This window comes from Cygnus atratus, chromosome 25, assembly GCF_013377495.2.
Source record: "Cygnus atratus isolate AKBS03 ecotype Queensland, Australia chromosome 25, CAtr_DNAZoo_HiC_assembly, whole genome shotgun sequence".
In the NCBI taxonomy this organism is placed as follows: domain Eukaryota; kingdom Metazoa; phylum Chordata; class Aves; order Anseriformes; family Anatidae; genus Cygnus; species Cygnus atratus.
Window position 1 is genome coordinate 2,953,371 of NC_066386.1, and position 17,760 is coordinate 2,971,130.

The 17,760-nt window shown below is 63.2% G+C and overlaps 1 protein-coding gene across 3 annotated transcripts; it reads right to left on the bottom strand.

Annotated features, from left to right (window-relative positions):
- Positions 1-376: 376 nt before the first annotated feature.
- COL1A1 (collagen type I alpha 1 chain) lies at positions 377-17,068 on the bottom strand. Of its 3 annotated transcripts, XM_035568511.1 has the most exons (51): positions 16,806-17,068; positions 15,124-15,318; positions 15,007-15,041; positions 14,875-14,910; positions 14,694-14,786; positions 14,523-14,591; positions 13,447-13,491; positions 13,097-13,150; positions 12,884-12,937; positions 12,704-12,757; positions 12,516-12,569; positions 12,267-12,320; positions 12,129-12,173; positions 11,839-11,892; positions 11,710-11,754; positions 11,485-11,538; positions 10,938-11,036; positions 10,805-10,849; positions 10,626-10,724; positions 10,265-10,318; positions 10,068-10,175; positions 9,719-9,772; positions 9,405-9,503; positions 9,177-9,230; positions 8,994-9,092; positions 8,684-8,737; positions 8,308-8,361; positions 8,151-8,204; positions 7,976-8,029; positions 7,820-7,864; positions 7,632-7,730; positions 7,418-7,525; positions 6,965-7,072; positions 6,799-6,852; positions 6,614-6,667; positions 6,394-6,501; positions 6,257-6,310; positions 5,794-5,847; positions 5,393-5,554; positions 5,146-5,253; positions 4,923-5,030; positions 4,704-4,757; positions 4,499-4,606; positions 4,174-4,227; positions 3,958-4,065; positions 3,805-3,858; positions 3,570-3,677; positions 3,210-3,492; positions 2,636-2,826; positions 2,302-2,544; positions 377-2,201 (listed from the first exon to the last, which is right to left on the bottom strand). In XM_035568511.1, exons 1-51 carry the CDS (start codon positions 16,885-16,887, stop codon positions 2,055-2,057), a joined length of 4,362 nt encoding a protein of 1,453 aa, XP_035424404.1. In that variant the 5' UTR covers positions 16,888-17,068; the 3' UTR covers positions 377-2,054. The 3 variants fall into 3 exon arrangements, with proteins under 3 accessions (XP_035424404.1, XP_035424402.1, XP_035424403.1); XM_035568509.2 differs by having other exon boundaries at positions 2,302-2,826; positions 16,806-17,065; XM_035568510.2 differs by having other exon boundaries at positions 14,523-14,786; positions 16,806-17,024.
- Positions 17,069-17,760: the final 692 nt, after the last annotated feature.

The window sequence follows — 17,760 nt, forward strand, 5'->3', positions numbered from 1 at the left end:
CCAGCAGCCCCCAGCTTTCTCTGCGCTCCCCCTCGCCTCTCCCTTCCTCCCATCCTGAAGGGGGGGCACAGCACAAAGTCCCCTTGGCCACGGGTGCACCCCAAACCTGTCCCAGCCCCCTGCTCTCTGGGGGTGGCTCCCACTGTCCCCCCACCCCTCTCCCAGCCTGTTGGGCTGAGCAGGGAGGAGGAGGAGGAAGAGTGGGGGGGTGGCGGGGGCTGCTCAGGGGCGGGCGATGAGGACGGGAGCGCAGAAGCGTGGCAGGAGGAGAGCGGCGAGGACACGGCGAGGGGCTCCCGTCCCCAACCCCATCCCCAAACCCCATCACAGAGCATCCCCGGCGGCGCGGGAGAGACGAGGGCGCGAGCAGCACAGGTTTGTCGGATCATTTCACATGCTTTATTTCAGCAGTCAAAATAATTAAAAACATCTCAAATTATTATACATATACAAACTAGGTACAGACTCCTGGAGCATCCGCCTCGCCGGGAGATGGGCCGGCAGTCGGGGTGGGTTCGGCCCCTCCGTGCGGCAAGAGAGGAGGAGAGAGGCTGGGGGGTGCGGGGGGCAGAGAAGCAGGGGGAGATGATGATGGATGGATGGATGGATGGATGGATGTGTGGATGGATGGATGGAGAAAGAGCTGCTGGAAGATGAGAGCAGAGATGGAGTCCACCTGCGAAGCCCGGGAGCCAGGGCTGCTTTCCCCGTGCTTTCCTTTCCCTTCCAAGGCTTTTTGGCTCGACCTTGCATTTGCCTCCGTGCCTCGCTGTCAGGATGCGTGGGGGTGTGGGGTTAAATAGCACCTTTAGAAAATTCACAAGTCGACCCGGGCAGCAAAAGGATGAGGGGGAATTAAAAAAAAAAAATAAAAATAGAGGGAAATTCAAAAATCAACGCAAGACTTGCATCCATTCGGGCAGCCCCGTGTCTGTAGCACCACGCAGTCCCCGGCTCGGTGGCTTTGTGCCACTTGAGCCTCTGAAATGGGACCGAAATAAAAGAGCAAAAATCAGGACAAAAGTCCTGGGGGGGGAAACCCCAGAACTCCAAGGGGACCTCGAACGGAGGGGAAAAAAAAAAAAAAAAAAAAGAGAGAACAGCAAAAATGGAGAGGGAAAAAAAAATAGACAAAACTTAGCACCTTTGATCTGAACCTGGCAGGAAAGTCCCGGCACGGCTGAAAAAAATTAAAAAAATTACTAAAACTACTTGAAAAAAAATTTAAAAAATATTAACCAAAACCACAGCTGTGAGGTAGCCTTCCAGAAAAGGAGAATATGCACTGATGGGTCCGGTTTGCTCCGCTCCAGGGCTTTGGCTGTCGGGGTGGACTCGGGGAGCTCCCCCCTGCGGAACCGGGGCTTGGCTGCAAAAAGCGGGATGGTGGCGGCTCCGGGCTCCCAGGTCCCCGTGGGTTGCTCGGGATTGTGTTATTTTTGCTGCCTGAACAAACAAAAAAAAAAAAAAAAAGGAAAAAAAAAGAAAAAAACAAGGAGGGGGGAAGAGAGAGGGAAAAAACCAACAATGACAAGAAGCAGATTATAACCAAGAGTTAAACATCTTCCTTTCAGGAAAAAAAAAAGGAGAAAAAAATGAAATGCAAGTAGCAAAGAGCCCAGTGGAGAAAGGTCGGCCCGAGTTTGCATTCGGGTGCTCCCCGGCTCCGGGGCTCGGCACGGGCGGCCCCGCGGGGTGTGAGCATCACAGGCTCGGCGCTGTCGGAGAGCCCGAGCGGTGCCGTCCGCGGGGCTTAGGGCAGACCGACGCCGAGGAGGAGAGGAGGGCAAGCAAGCGAACCCACTTCCTGGTTATTTTGTTTGAAAAGTCATTTATTTTTTTTATTTTTTTTTTGGTTTAATGCTTTTTTTGGTGTTTTTTTTTAGTTTTTTTTTTTTTTATGGAAACGCAAATAATTTTAGAGACGCTGGAATAGAAACCGACACGAATTCAAGTCCATGTGAAATTTTCTCCTTTTTGGCTGTTTTTTTTTTTTTTATTATTATTATTATTATTATTACTCTCTCCTGTTACGCGTGGGGTGGGGGTCCGGTTTACAAGAAGCAGACGGGGCCGATGTCGATGCCGAATTCCTGGTCCGGAGCGCCAACGTCCATGGGGGCCAAGTCGATGATGGGCAGGCGGGATGTCTTTGTCGTCTTGTACTCGATGACTGTCTTGCCCCAGGCGCCAGTGTGACTCTGCAGGAAGGGGCAGTCAGGACCCCCAAATCCCCCCGAATCCCCCTGAAATCCCTCCAAATCCCCCTAAATCCTCCCCAAATCCCCCATCCCTGCTCACCGTGCAGCCGTCCTCGGTGACGCCGTAGGTGAAGCGGCTGTTGCCCTCGGCCCTGATCTCGATTTCGTTGGCGCCCTGGAGGAGCAGGGCCTTCTTCAGGTTGCCCGTGTCCTGGTCCATGTAGGCGACGCTGTTCTTGCAGTGGTAGGTGATGTTCTGGGCAGCCTCGGTGGACATCAGGCGGAGGAAGGTCAGCTGGATGGCCACGTCGGCCGGGTTGGAGCCCTCGCCGCCGTACTCGAACTGCCGGGGAAGAGGCGTTAGGCATCACAATGCTCATCATCCCCACCCCATGTGGGTGTCTTTGTGTCCCCCCTGGCGCCCCCCATCTCACCTGGAAGCCGTCGCTCATTGTCTCGCCGAACCAGACGTGCTTCTTCTCCTTGGGATTCTTGCTGAGGTACCAGTTCTTCTGGGCAATGGTGGCCTGGGTTGGGTAGACGCAGGTCTCGCCCGTCTCCATGTTGCAGTAGACCTTGATGGCGTCCAGGTTGCAGCCTTGGTTGGGGTCGATCCAGTACTCGCCTGTGGGGAAGGGACGGGGTCAGGGGGGGCGAGGGAGGGTAAGCGCGGAGCAGCCACCGTAGGTGGAAGGATGGAGGCGAGGAATGGAGGTGAGGGGCAGAGGATGGAGGTGAGGAGCAGCCTTGAGAGGTGGAGGATGGAGAGGTGGAGGCTGCAGGGGATGGAGGGGAGCAGGGAGAGGGTGCAGGGGATGGAGGGGAGCAGGGAGAGGGTGCAGGGGATGGAGGGGAGCAGGGAGAGGGTGCAGGGGATGGAGGTGAGGAAGGTGAGGATGACCCATGAGAGCTGGAGGTGAGAGCAGCCATGAGAGACGGAGGACAGAGGTGAGGAGCAGGTAGGAAGTACAGCGGTGAGAGCACCCCGGGGCGACGCGGGACACTGACCGCTCTTCCAGTCGCCGTGGCACATCTTGAGGTCGCGGCAGGTCCGGGCTGGGTTCTTGCGGGTGCCCTCAGGGCTGCGGATGTTCTCGATCTGCTGGCTCAGGCTCTTGAGGGTGGTGTCCACCTCCAGGTCACGGTCACGCATCACATTGGCGTCGTCGGCTCGGTAGTAGCGTCCGCCGTCGTGGGCCTTCTCCTGGGGTGGCTGGGGCAGGAAGCTGAAGTCGAAGCCGCCGCTGGGGGGACCGGGAGGACCAGGGGGGCCAGGTGGGCCGGGGGGACCCTGCGGGAGGAGGAGGATGGTGAGCATGAGACGAAGGCAGGCAGTTCTGGGCGAGCAGCAGCAGGGTGGATACATACAACAGGGCCGACGTCGCCGGTGCGACCGCGGGGGCCGGGGGGACCGATGGGGCCGGGAAGCCCATTGAGACCATCTTTGCCGGCGGCACCAGCGGAGCCAGGAGGACCCTACGGGAGCGGAGAGGCCATGAGCATGGAGGTGTCCCCAGCATCACATCGGGGACCATGTCCCCGTGCAGCCCCCAGGAGGATGCTCCAACCCTGGCTGGGGGTCATGGCTCAGGAGGGGACTTACTCGTGGACCAGCGGGACCAGAAGCACCAGAAGGACCTTGTTCACCAGGAGCACCCTGTGCAAAGCGAGAGACAAGGAAAGGGCCTGTTGGCACCTCATTCTGCTCTGGGACGTGGGGCAGCACCCACGGCCACCATCACCCCGTGGTACTTACAGGAGGACCAGGTGGGCCCTGGAGACCGGAGAAGCCTCTGTGACCCTTCATGCCTCTGTCACCCTGCTCACCAGTTTCACCTTTGTCACCACGGGGACCTTGGGGACCCTGTTGAAGGAGGAGAAGATGGGCTGAGTGGGGGCCAGGCCAGCCACTGCCCCCGCATCCAAGGGGATGCAGAAGCACGAAGGAGGATGCAGGAGGACATCAACTTACAGCAGGACCACGAGCACCAGCAGGACCAGGGGGGCCAGCGGGACCAGCGGGGCCCTGGGATGGGAGAGAAGGGGACAGGTCAGAGCGTTCCCCACCTTTGGTGGAGGAGCATCACCCTGAGCAGGATGCCTGTGATCTCTTCCCCGGCTATCTCCCTCTAGCGGTGGGAGCCGAGCCCAGGGCCGGATTCTGCCCTGCCATGGACTTGCAAGAGGAGCCCTTGCTCCGTAACGGGACCGAGCGGCCAGACCCTGCTGCACCGGGGGGGTCAGAGCCCGGGGTGGGGAACATGGCTGGGGGTCTCTTTGGGCTGAGCATCACTTACGGTCTCACCGCGATCTCCGTTCTTGCCAGCAGGACCGACAGGGCCGGGGGCGCCGGGGGCACCAGGAGCACCAGGGGGGCCAGCGGGGCCGGTCTCACCACGGTCACCCTACGAGGAGGAGAAGGAAGAGGAGGAAGATGAGAGCTCAGCATGGGCAAGCGCAGCCCCATCACCCCGTCCCAGCACCCCAGCCGTGGTCACTCACCTTGGGACCAGCAGCACCATCACGACCGGGGGCACCTTCAGCACCGGGAGCACCCTGTGGAAGAGCAGAGACCCCTCGTTAGGGCAGGCAGGCGCTAACGAGGTCCTGGGTGGCACCGACGCTGACCTCAGCACCCATGGGTGCCATGAGCCGGCACGTACTCAGCGCAGCAAACCCACGCCCCCCCCCTTCACCCCCCAGCACGACACTGATGCTCACCTCACGTCCAGCTTCACCAGGGGGGCCAGCCAGGCCGGGAGGGCCCATGGGGCCGGGAGGACCGCGCTCGCCAGGAGAACCAGAGGGACCTTGCTTGCCGGGTTCGCCCTGCGGAAGGTCGAGCACACAGGGATGCATCGGACACCGCGAGCATGTCCCCACCTCGGGGGGCCACACCGGTGAGCTGGGGACTGGGGTGGGGGTCCCACGGGGGGGTACTCACAGAGGGGCCGGGCAGCCCAGGGAAGCCTCTCTCGCCTCTCTGTCCGGGGAGGCCGACAACACCACGTTGGCCAGCGATACCTTGGGGTCCGGGGGTGCCAGGAGCGCCCTGGGTGGGACAAACAGCACCTCAGGGGGGTGGCAGCGGCCGTCACCTCCCTCCCGATGGAGGGGACAACCAAGGGACGTCGGGTGTGATGCTGCCTGGTATCCGTGAAGGGGTCACACCGCTTGGGGGGGTGACTTACGATGGGGCCATCAGCGCCGGGGGAGCCTTTTTCACCGGGGGGTCCAGGGGGGCCGGCAGGTCCAGGCTCACCGGGGCGGCCAGCGGGGCCGGTCTCACCGCGGGGTCCTTTGCCACCTTCCTTGCCGCTGGGGCCGGGGGGGCCGGGGAGGCCGATGTTACCCTGGGTAGGAGGGGGGGCAATACCATCAGGCCTCAGACCGGGCCCCCCCCCACCACTGCCGCCGCTGGCTGAAGGGCGGCCAGGGGCGTCCCAGTGCCAAGTGGGCCAAGGCAGCCGCGTGGAGCTGGCTGGACCCGTGCCTGGCATCCCCACGGTGCCAGCACCCTCCTGCCCCCCCCCCTCCCACCACACGTCTCACCCCTTCGGGGAGGAGACACGGGCAGGGACACAGTACTCACGGAGGGGCCGGGGGGTCCAACTCTTCCAGCAGCACCAGGGAAACCAGTAGCACCCTGCAAGGGAGAGATGCTGGAGTCAGTCTTGGGGCTGCATCCTGGCACCTCCCGTGGGGTCCGGGGCCAGGGGACCATCCCCTGGCTGAGGGCCACCACGGGGAGCCCCGGGGCCGGTGGCCAGGAGGAGAGTCCTCATGCCCAGGGGTGAGGAGTGGCTGCTGGTTTGGGGGGAGTGAAAGTAACCCCCCCCTTTTTCCATCCATTCTATCCCCTATAAGATGACCCCCCCCCCTTCTTCAGGCACCATCTTCCCAAAGGGCTTTGGTGTGCGGAGCGGCACTCACGCACGTTTTGGGGAGCAAGAGGAAGGAAGGGCTGAGCCACCCATGGGTCCACACACCCAATCCCATCCCCTGGGGGCCGCGCAGCCCCGTCCCCCCCATACAAGAGCCAGGCTGGTACTTACAGGGGGTCCAGCACTACCACGAGCACCTTTGGGACCGGGAGCACCAACAGCACCCTGAGGAAGAGGAGGAAGAGGAGGGTGAGCCACAATGCAGGGCCGGATCCAAGGGGGACATGGGGTGGGGGGGCACGACTTACGGCAGGGCCAGGAGCACCAGTGGGGCCAGCAGGGCCGGGGGGGCCAGCGTCACCCTTGGCTCCAGCATCACCAGTTTCACCTTTAGCACCAGGCTGGCCATCGGCACCCTGCGGGAGAGCGCAGCGCAGTGAGCCGGGGGGTTGGGGCACAGCATCATCCCTGCTCACGGCAGCAGTGGTGGTGCAGGATCAGGCCCACGGGGGAGGAAGAAGCACTTACGGGAGGGCCAGCAAATCCAGCAGGACCGGGGGGGCCGGGCTCGCCGCGGTCACCCTAGGGGAGAATGCAAGAGAGCTGCTGTCACGCCGGGCAGGGGACGGCCACCACCAGCAAGGGGTGGCCACTTGATGGCAAGGGGTGGCCACTTGATGGCAGGCCATCCCTCAGGGTGCCGGGACACTTACAGGAGCACCACGGGCACCAGTGGGACCAGCAGGACCGGGAGGACCAGCTTCACCCTGGCAGAGGGACACAAGGAAAGACCCCGAGGTTAAAGCCGTGGCGAGGAGGTGGCACAGGGAGCGTGGGGCCACCTCCCCGGTGCAGGGTCCAGCCAAGAGACGTCCCTACCTTGTCACCAGGAGCACCAGCGGGGCCAGGGGGGCCAATGGGGCCAGTCAAGCCTCGGAGACCGTCTTTGCCAGGAGCGCCATCAGCACCTTTGGGACCGGGGTCGCCCTGGGAGGAGAAGACACAGCGGGGTTACCTGAGGAGCTCCAACCCAGGGGGGGCACCCCATTGCTCTGCACCCCACTGCTCTGCACCCCAGGGTCTTTATCATCCCCAGAGGGGCTGGGATCATCCTTCTCCTCCTCCCTGGCCATGCAGAAGAGCAGGGCTCAGCTCCCAGCTCGCAGCAAGGGGCTGTCCCCAAGGGACACAAGCATCCCCAAGCATCCCATCCCCGTGGCTCTGGCTTTGCTCGGGGGAGCCCCAGCAGCTGGGGGGGCGAGCGGCTGCAGGAGGGGAAGAGGCTGCAAGCAGAGGATGGAGGGGACATGTCGGGATCTCAGGGACACGTACTCTGTCACCCTTGGCGCCTGGCAGGCCGGCAGCACCACGTTCTCCGGGCATCCCTTGCAGACCGGGGGGCCCTTGGTTTCCAGGGGCACCGGGAGCACCAGCATCACCCTGGGCAAAAGAGATGGAAAAGAGGAATTAGTGAGAAATCGGCACTCCTTTGGTGGAGAAAATTCCTCCTTGGAGATGTCCTGCAGGGCAGAGACCTCGCACCTACCTTAGCACCATCGTTACCGGGAGCACCATTAGCACCACGAGGACCCTGGGGACCAGGGGGGCCTTGGACACCGCGTTCACCAGGGAAACCTCTCTCACCCTGCAGGAGGGGAAGAAAAGGAGCTGAGCCCATCAGCAGGGCACTGGGGGGCCAAAAAATATCTGGGGGACGAGCGGGGGTCAACTCACCCTGGCACCAGCAGGACCGGGGGCACCAGCATCTCCGGGGACACCCTGTGATGGAGGCAGAGGTTGCAGGAGTTAGCACGGGGATGGGGACACGCAAGGTGGCCTTGGGGACAGGGGGAATGAGGGGGGAGGGGGCATGGTGTTGCCCGCACTCACCTGCTCACCGGGCTTGCCAGCCTCACCAGGGGGGCCAGCAGGGCCTGGCAGACCCTGTGGAGGAAGAGGAAGAGGAGGAGGTGAGACGTGGTGAGGTGAGCCACCAAGGGAGGGAGGTGGCACCGCCACCGCCACATGGCATTCGTCCCCTTTTAGGGGGAGGAGACCCCCTCACCTGGAAGCCGGGGGCACCAGCAGGACCTTGTTCACCTCTTTCTCCAGCGGGACCCTGGGGGAGAGGGGAGAAGCGTGAGGCCAGGCGGGGTGCTCCAGAGCTCCCGCTCCAGCAGCCAAGCCCTGCCCTGGGTGGCATTGGGCACCCCAGTACTCACAGTAGGGCCGGGGGGACCTTGGGCACCAGCTTCACCGTCTTTGCCAGCAGCACCCTGCGGAGGGGAGGGAAGAAAGAGGGTGCTCAGAGCTCGCCCGCCACCTCCAGGTGATTTTAGAGAGATGAACCTGTCGTGCTCTGCACCCTGGCTGATGTTTGGAGCTGGATTTGGCCATAGCATCCTTCCAAGGAGCAGAGGAGCTACAGCGAGCTGCCCACAGCCACGTCACCTTCCCGCTGTCCCCGCTCCAGGGGCACTGGCAGCTGCCAGCCCCGACTCCCAGCCACCACGGCTTGTGGCAAGTTCCCCCGTTGGAGCCATCCCCAGCCCCACACGACCCCAGCCCCACGCATCCCCAGCCCCTGGGGATACTCACAACAGCGCCAGGGGGGCCGGGAGCACCTCTCTCACCGGGTTTGCCGGGCTCACCCTAAAAGCAAAAGAGCAGGATGAGACCCACGCTGAGAACACAGCACCCACGGGATCAAGCCCGCAGGATGCACAAACCCCATGGGGACAGGGAGGACATGTCCCCTGAGCCACCCCTCCCTGGGTGCCTGCTCCTCGTGCCCACCCGCAGCCACGGTCCTGGGTGGGGAGCCCTCGTGGAGCACCCCTGTGTCCATGGGGCAGGCACCCCGGGCTCAAGCAGCCCCACGAGGGATGCAGCTCCCGTCCATACTCACCGCAGCACCTTTGGGACCAGGGAAACCCATCACGCCAGCTTGGCCTCTGGCTCCGGGTGGGCCTGGGGGGCCGGGGCGGCCGTCTTGACCAGCGGGGCCCTATGGTGGGGGGAGCAAAGACCCCGTTAGCAAAGGGCATGGGGAGCAAAGGGGGGAGCGGGGTGGGTGGTGGGTGCTACTTACAGGGGGACCAGTCTTGCCATCGGGACCGGGGCTGCCAGGGCTCCCAGTCAGACCCTAGAAAGGAGCAAGGGGGGGTTAGGATGTCAGGCACCAGGTCGCTGCTGGCCGTGGGAGATGCTCCAGCAAGCGAGTGTCCTGGAGAGCAGCCTCCTCCATAGCCCAGTGACCCTGGAAGGGGGCCACCAGGCTGTCCCCAACCCCTCCACGCCGTGCCCCTTCCACGCTCACCTTGGCACCGGGGAGACCGGGTTCACCGGGGCGGCCAGCTTCACCAGGAGAGCCCTTGGGGCCAACGGGGCCGGGGGAGCCGCGCTCGCCGGGGGGACCCTGGAGGGAGGGGACAGCAGTCACCCTGGCTGCAGGGCATCAGCGGGGACAGGGACAGGAGCCGTGCTACGGGGCGAGGCGGTGGCACAGCACCGGCTTTGCCACCGCGTGACCCGAATTGGGGTGTGGGGGGGTGACAAGTGCACCATGTCCCCACCACCCCGCTGGGGACACGGCGCCGGTCCCTGTGCAGGAAGGAGAGGGGGGGCACCTACCTTGGGACCAGCGATGCCGTCAGCGCCGGGGAAGCCGCGGCTGCCGGGAGCACCCTGCGAGGGACGGGAGAGGGGTCAGGGTGGTCGTTGGGGGGTGCGGGGGCTCAGGGAAGGGGGTGACGATTTGCGGCTGAGCCTGCAGCGGGAGCAGCCCTGGTGGCTCGTGAGATGCTCCACCAGGGGTCTCAGGAGAGTCTCAAAATGGGCTGGGCGCCGCTGGGGACAGCACCAGACCCCCTGTGGAGAGCCCCCCAGGCTCAGACACTGGATGAGGTGTGCAGAGACGGGGAGAGGACGGGGATGGGGACGGGGACACGATGGGGACATGCCGGGGATGGCTCCTACTCACTCTTTCGCCAGCAGGACCGGGAAGCCCAGCGGGGCCGGGCTCACCGCGGGCTCCTCTCTTGCCTTCCTCACCAGCGGGGCCGGGGGGGCCCTGGACGCCAGCAGGACCCTGGGGAAGGAGGCAGAGGGGTGAGCGCCTGCAGGGTGCAGCCAGCCACGGAGGCGCCGAGTCCTGGCGCTGCTGGGGGGGGCACTTACGGGTTCGCCTTTGGCACCAGTGTCTCCCTTGTTGCCTGGGGCACCGGGTTCGCCCTGGAGGTGGAAGAAAAAGGAAAGAAAGATGGTTAGCACCAGTTCGATGAGCAAAAGGAACCGTGAGCCTGATCCTGCCCCGACCCTCTGCAGGGGGAGAGATGCTCAGTGCCTCCCAGGGGGCTGCCAGCAGGGCTGGCAAGGAGGGATGCAGAAGAGGAGGGACAGCGATGTGATGGAGTCAAAGGATGGATGCAGCCCTGGAGCCGTCCCCCAGGAGCAAAGGGACAAGGATCCAGCCCCAGAGCAAAGGGCCAAGCTCCTGGCAAGGGGCAGAAGAGGATGCAGACAGCGGGGGGATACTCACGCTGTTACCCTTGGGACCGGGGGCACCGCTGGGACCCTGGGGTCCGGAGGGACCGCGGGCACCGGGGAAGCCAGGAGCGCCAGCGATGCCAGGGGCGCCCTAGGAGAGGCAGAAGAGGTGGTGAGGGTGCTGCAGGGAGGTCCCTGAGCCAGGCAGTGAGGCTGGGGTGGGACACTCACGGTTGCACCCTTGGCACCAGGTTGACCATCAGCACCGGGGTTGCCCTGCCAGAGAGAAAGAGGAAGAGGAGGGTTACGCCAGGGCCAGGGGGACGTGAGGCCAAAGGGCAGCGTGCTGTCAGGGGCCACTTACAGCAGGACCAGCAGCGCCAGCGGGGCCGGGGGGACCGGGCTCACCACGGGCACCCTGAGGACCTTCACTGCCACGAGCACCTTGGGGACCGGTTTCACCCTGGGGAGGAAGAGGAGAGAGGAAGAGCCATGAGCGTGGGGACTGCTATGAAAACCCAGAAGCGGACGATTTTCTTCTCCATCCTTGGCCTAGTTTCTCATGAAAGCAACACCCCGCAGCCTGGAGAAGCGTCGGAGATGTGGCAAAGGGCCACCTCTGTCCCGATGATGGGAAGAGCAGCCACCTCGGCACTGGACACATTGGCATTGGCCACCGTGGCATTGGCCACCTTGACATGGGCCACCTTGGCATTGGCCACCTTGGCACTGGCCACCTTGGCACCGACCACCTTGGCACCATCCACCTTGGCCCTGGCCACCTCTGGGCACTGTTCAGGCCACGTGAAGCCCGCTTGACGCTCAGTTCTCCATTTCCCTGCCCCATTTCCCCCAGCATCTCCCAGCCAGGAGCTGGGGGCCCCACCTATAGGATCATATATAGGTCCTACCTTAGCACCAGCAGCACCAGGGAAGCCGGGGGGGCCAGCGGGACCAGTTGGACCCTAGATGGGAGAAGGGGCATGCATCAGAAGCAATCACACACCTCACATCTGGCTTTTCCAGAGCCCTGGAGCCCAGCCAGAATTCGCCAACAGCAGATTTAGGAGGAGATCTCCCATGCAGGACCCCTCCACGGGGGTTCTCGGGGTCGGGGGGGGATTGGGGTTACTCACAGGAGGACCAGCAGCACCGGGAGCACCGTCGTTACCGCGAGCACCCTGCGGGACAGAGGGACCCTTGAGCGTTGCCCACCAGCAGGAGGGCAGGAGGGGTGCTCAGCCCTGCCCCGAGCGCGTACTCACAGCAGGGCCGGAGGGACCGGGGCGGCCTCTCTCGCCGGGAAGCCCTCGAGGACCCTGGGGAAAACAAGAGGAGATGTTTTTATCGGGAATGCAGCCGCCTTCCCCTCCTGTAACCTCTCTGTGCGTCCCCCCCCCAGCTCCCCATGCCCGCAGCAAGGGGAAGCCCCCCCCCCCAGGCATCCCTGGCTCTGCATCCCTGGGGATGCGCCGTGCCCCCCACCCCAGCCTCCTTTGCTGGTGAAGTCTCTGTGTGTGTGGCCCCCCCCCTGTATTTCCCATCCAGCACTCACCATCTGCCCAGGAGCACCATTCTCACCGGGGCTGCCAGGTTCACCCTAGGAAAAGAAAAAGGCATAAAAATGGGTTTTCTGCAGCAAAAGGGGAGAAGCAAGACCCCGAGCAGGGCTGGCCCTCCCCAGCCTCCTCACCTTGGGTCCAGCAGGACCAGGCTCACCCTTGGCACCATCCAGACCGCTGAAGCCCTGGGGAGCAGGAGAGAGAAGAGTGGGGTCAGGAGGGGACCTCGCCATGTCCCCAGCCCCTTGGGGACGAAGCTGTCCAGGACACTCGTCCCCAGCCTCATCCCCAGCCTCGGGGCTGGGGTCCCTCGGGTTTCACCCCAAATTTGGGTCACCCGCAGCTCCCTAAATCTGGTGTCTGGTGGGGGAAGGACTCACTCTGTGTCCCTTCATGCCCGGCAGGCCGGCGGTTCCTGGCAGACCACGGGCACCCTAGGGGAAAAGGAGGGGGGGTGACGGAGATGCTCGGGGGGGCATGGGGGTGTCCCCATGCCCTTGTCCCCAGGGAAGTGGCACGGCCTCGGCTTTGCCACCCTGCATGGGGTCTCCCTGTGGGAGCAGCTCACCTGGGGGCCAGGGGGGCCGCGTTCCCCGGGACGGCCAGGCTTGCCAGCTTCACCCTATGGAGAAGGACGCCTGGTAGGTGGCACGTCCCCAGGGCAGGCATCAAGCCCTGGGGGGGTGGCAGTGCCACCAGGCCCCAAACTCGGAGTGTGGGGGGGTGACCCTATCCCCATGCCACTTACATCATCGCCGTTCTTGCCAGGGGGGCCGGCTGGACCACGGGGGCCCATGGGACCCTAGGAGAGAGGTGAGGTGGGGGTGAGGGTGCTGTGGGTGCAGGGCACCCCGTTGCCCCCTCCCGTGGCTCCTGGCCATGCTGGGGGGGGGACACACGGGGGTGCCTCAGCCCCCCAGCCCCGCGGGACGTGCTGCTGCAGCACATCAGCCAGACTTACAGATGCACCGGGCTCTCCGGGTTCACCGGGGGGACCTTGGAAACCTTGAGGACCCTAAGGTTTTGTGGGGAAAAGGAAAAAAAAAAAAAAAGGAAAAAATGGGTTAGAAAAGGCGAAAGATGGGACTGAAGACCCCACCGGCAGTGTTGGACCCTCCCCCATATGGGCTCGTATCGTTGTGTGTTCCCTGACGCATCCACGTGGATGCTGCTTCCTCACCCACCCTGTCCCCCCACCGCCACCGCAGGGCCCCAAGCCAGGAGGGCCCTTGGGGCTGTTCGTCCCCAGAAAGGAGCTGGTGGGGGGGAGAAGGAGGAGGGGGAAGAGGATGAGGAGGATGAGATACTCACGGGAGCGCCAGGAGGGCCAGGGAGACCGCGGGGACCAGCTGGACCCTGCAAGGGAGAAAGGGAAGAGGTGCTGAGTGGGTGCCAGGCACCCCGTCCCCATCCCTGTCCCCATCCCTATCCCCATCCCTGTCCCACTGATGTCACTCTTGCCACCCTATCCCTGACCCCATCACCACCCCATTCCTGTCCCCACCACCACCCCATCCCTGTCACTACCCTATTTATGTCCCCATTGCTACCCCATTGATGTCCCCATCACCACCCCACCCCTGTCCCATTGCTACCCCATTTATGTCCCCACTGCCACCCATCTCTGTCCCCCAACAGCAGTGCATGTCTCCATAACCACCCCATCCCTGTCCCATTGCTGCCCTACTGATGTCCCTGTTGCTGCCATATTGACGTCCCCATTGCTACCCTATTGATGTCCCCATTGTCACTCCATCCCTGTCCCATTGCTAACTAACTGATTTCTCCATCCCTGCCCTATAGCCGCCCTATTTATGTACCCATTGCTACCTCACTGATGTCCCCATCACCACCCAATCTCTGTCCCATCACTATAACATTGATGTCCCCATTGCTACCCCACTGATGCCCTCATTGCTACCCCATTGAAGTCCACACTGCCAAACCATCCCTATCCCAACCACCACCCCACACCAGTCCCCATTGGCACCCATCCCCATCTCTGTCCTCATGATCACCTCTTGCTGTCCCTGTTGCCACCCCATCCCAGTCCCTTTCACCACCTCTTGCTATCCACATCCCCACCCTATCCCAGTCCCCATTGCCACCCCATCCCCATCCCAATCCCCATCACACCCCATCCCCATCCTAGCCCCCATCCCCACCCCATCCCAGTCCCCATCACCCCCCATCCCCATCCCTGTCCCCTTCCCTACTCTTTGCTCTCCCCATCTCCCCAGTCCCACCCCCAACACCCCCCACCCCTTGGCAGCACCCTGGGCACCACCACCACATCTCACCCTCCCCATCCCCTCATTTCACCCAGCTTTCCCCCCACACATGACCCCTCCCCACCCATGGGTGCCGCGTGCCATCCCAGTGCTCACCATGGGGCCGGGCACAGCCATGCCACCGGCCTTCTCGTCATAGCCGTAGGACATTTGAGGAGCGAAGTTCTGCGGGGGGGGGGAAGGAAGAGAAGGGGCTGAGCGGGACACAAGCATCCCTAGAGTATACAGGGAGGGGTTCACAGCTGGGGGGACCCCCCCCATACTCACTCCGCCGAGGCCTGGAGGGCCTGGAGGGCCTGGGGGTCCCGGGAGGCCAGGCTGTCCAGGGATGCCATCTCTGCCAGGGGGGCCGGGGAGTCCCTGGGGGGGGGGAACAAGAGGTTGAGCTCCAGCGGGGCGCCCCAGGCAGGGGGTGCCCAGGGAGTGGGGTGCTGGCGGCGGTACCCACCCTGTCTCCTTTGGGGCCGGTGTCTCCCTTAGGACCCTGTGGGGGAGAGGCGAGAGGGGCGGTTGGGTTCGTCCAAAAAATGGGGGAACATCAAGGATATGTTTTTTTTTTTAAGGGGGTGGGGGTGATTACCTCTACTCCAGTGCTTTCTGGGTAGACTGGGGAGGCTGCGGGAGAAAGGAGGGCATTTAGTGGGGCTGAGCACCCACCCAGCGCCCATCCCCGGGGGGGCTGAGGGGGGCACGGTACCGTCGGTGTCGGGACAGATGGGGCAGCACTCTCCGAAGGGGATCTCGGCGTTGGGGCAGTCGGAGGTGTCCTCGCAGATCACCTCGTCGCAGAGGATGTTGCCGCTGTCGCAGACGCAGATCTGGCAGGGCTCGGGTTTCCACACATCCTTGTCGTTGTACGTGAGCCCATCCTGTACGCAGCTTCCAGTCTGGACTGGGAGAACGGGGCAGGGTGCGGGGGCGTCAGGGGCACGGGTCCGCGCTCCCCCCTCCCCGGGATCCCCCCCCTCTCCGCCTCCTGCTTCTGCAGCTTCGCTCCCTTCATCTGGTTCTCATCAGCCCGTCTCGGTGACACAGGAAAAGCACCGCCACAATAAACTCTTCCCACTTACTCTGGAATTTAAACAAAACCCCCAGCCAGTTGCTGCGTCCTGGCCCGCGGGGGCCAAGGAAAATACCGGGGGGCTCGGGGGGCTTCGTGCAGGCGATGCCTGGAGAAAGGCTCGGTGCAAAGCGGGGGGGCGAGGCGAGGCTGGCGGGCTGGCCCCCACATCTGGGCTGAAATCAGAGCCAGGATGGGGCTGGATCAGGCCAGAATGAGCAGCGTCCAGAGGCTGCAGGCAGAGGGGGGCTGCGGCGCGCAGGGTGGGGTGCCAGGGCTTGGGGCGGCCTCGCAGCGGGGCTGGGGGGGGCCGGGGAGGGGATGCGGGGTTGCCCCGTGCCAGGGATTCTCCCCCCTGCTCCACCCCGCTGGTGACCAAGAGGAAAGGGTAAAAATGCAGCAAATGTTTAAAAAAATGCAAAACGCTCCCCCTCCACCAAAAACAAAAAAGAAAACCAAAAAATGCAAAACGCGCGTTGCAAAATGGACGTTGCCAAACGCAAAAGGCGCCTTGCAAAACGCGATGCAAAATGCAGGAAGAAAAGGACCCAAAAGAAAAGAAAAAAAAAAGAAAAAAAAAAAGAAAAAAAAAACTACCCAAACCCCCCAAAAAATGACAAAATCGGGAAAAATGCGAAGGGCCGTGGCTGCTGTGCCCCAGGCCTGGCGCTGTCCCAGGGTCCCCCGTGTCCCCATGCCTGCAGGTGGCAGGCGCAGGCAGGCGAAGGCACGCCAGCGGGGTGCAGGGGGAACACGCCGGAGGGGGGGTGGGGTGACCCCAGCCATGCCCCCCGGCCCACCCCGCACCCCCAGCCCCGCCGAGGTGTCCCCAGCAGGGGCAGGGCTTTGGGGAGGGGGACAGCAGCGTGGCATCCCCCAGCCCACAAAGTGCTGTCTAGACAGCCCCGACTTTACGGGCTGCAGAAACATTTTCCTTATGAATCATCTGAGACTTTTCTAATTCTTTCCTGATGGCTTTTGCAGAGCCGGCGGCCGGGCCCCCCCCCCTCCCCTTGCTCTCCCCCCTCGCTCTTTTCCCCCCTTTCCCGTCTCCTCCGCCCCTTCTCCCTCCACCCTCCTCTCCCTCCCTCTTGGCCGGCCGCCCCGGCACCCCACGGCGCCCCGCTCCCCTCTGCGTCCCTTCGCCTTTCCTTTTGCCGACCCAGCCCTCTCTTTTCTATCTCCAGATACTATTTAATTATTTTTAATATTTTTTTTTTGCAGGATGCAAACCGCTTTTCGCCCCGTCCTGAGGCCGAGGCGTCAAAGCCCACCCGTCCCCGCCGGCGTGGAGGGCGCGAGACCCCGCGGCTACTTACTGTCCTCTTCTCCTTGCCCGCGGGTGAGTAGTACAGTCGCTGCTATCAACAGCAGTAACCGAGAATCCACAAAGCTGAACATGTCTAAATATTAGACATGTAGACTCTTTGGGCCTCTTTGTCTTAGGTTCGGGTCATTCAGGGCCGGTCTCACTCTGTAGCTCCAATCCAGACCCCAGCAGAAACTTCCTACTGCCTTTCTCACTCCTTCGCCTCCCCTTATATACGGTGCGGCGGCGGGGAGAGGTGGGACCCATCGCAGCCTGCGCGGGAGCGCACGGGGAATTTTGGACAGCCCCTCGGCCAATCAGCGGGGCCCTGCGTGTCGGGGGCACCCGCACCCCCCCCTTTTCCCCCCCCTCCTCGCACACGCATACACGGCACCCCAAAGCGGGGCGCTGGGATGGGGACCCCAGCATGGTTGGGATGTGGGGATGGGGAGTGTCGGGGAGGGGGTTTGGGGGGAATTGGGGTGGGTTTTTTGGGTTTTGGGGTTGTTTTTTTGGGGGTGTCCCAAAGTTACGGGGTGAGGATGTGGCTGGATAGGGTCGGGACGGCGAGGTGGCTGCCTTGGGAACCCCAGTGCCACGCAGTCCCGGTGCGACGCCGGATGCTGGGGTGGGGAATTTGGGGTGCAAGCTCCCACTCCTGGCTGCGCCCCCACACCGTGCCCCCCACCCACACCCCAGGGCTGTCCCCATGAGGATCCTCAGTGTCCAGCGCCCACCAAGCCCCACAGGCCGAGCAGCACGGGCTGCACCAGCAGCACCCATGCCATGAGCCCTGTGCGGCACAGGGGAACACCGACCCCCCCCCAAGAAACTCAGCAGGGCGCCCCAAACTTGGTGGTTTTTTTTGCTTTATTTCCATCTTTTACTTTCTTTTCGCCTATTCTTTCTCTCCTTTCTTTCCCTCTCCCCTTTCTTCCTCCCCTCTGGCACGCCTCCATGGCTGT

What these genes read in the sequence shown, in the direction of transcription:
- COL1A1 (XM_035568509.2), bottom strand. Translation starts at nt 16,887, where the DNA reads ATGTTCAGCTTTGTGGATTCTCGGTTACTGCTGTTGATAGCAGCGACT. An exon ending in CATCTGTCCCGACACCGACG is followed by an intron (nt 15,042 to 15,123) that starts GTACCGTGCCCC and finishes TTTCTCCCGCAG; the next exon opens with CCTCCCCAGTCTACCCAGAA. An exon ending in ATGGTGCTCCTGGGCAGATG is followed by an intron (nt 11,893 to 12,128) that starts GTGAGTGCTGGA and finishes TGTTTTCCCCAG; the next exon opens with GGTCCTCGAGGGCTTCCCGG.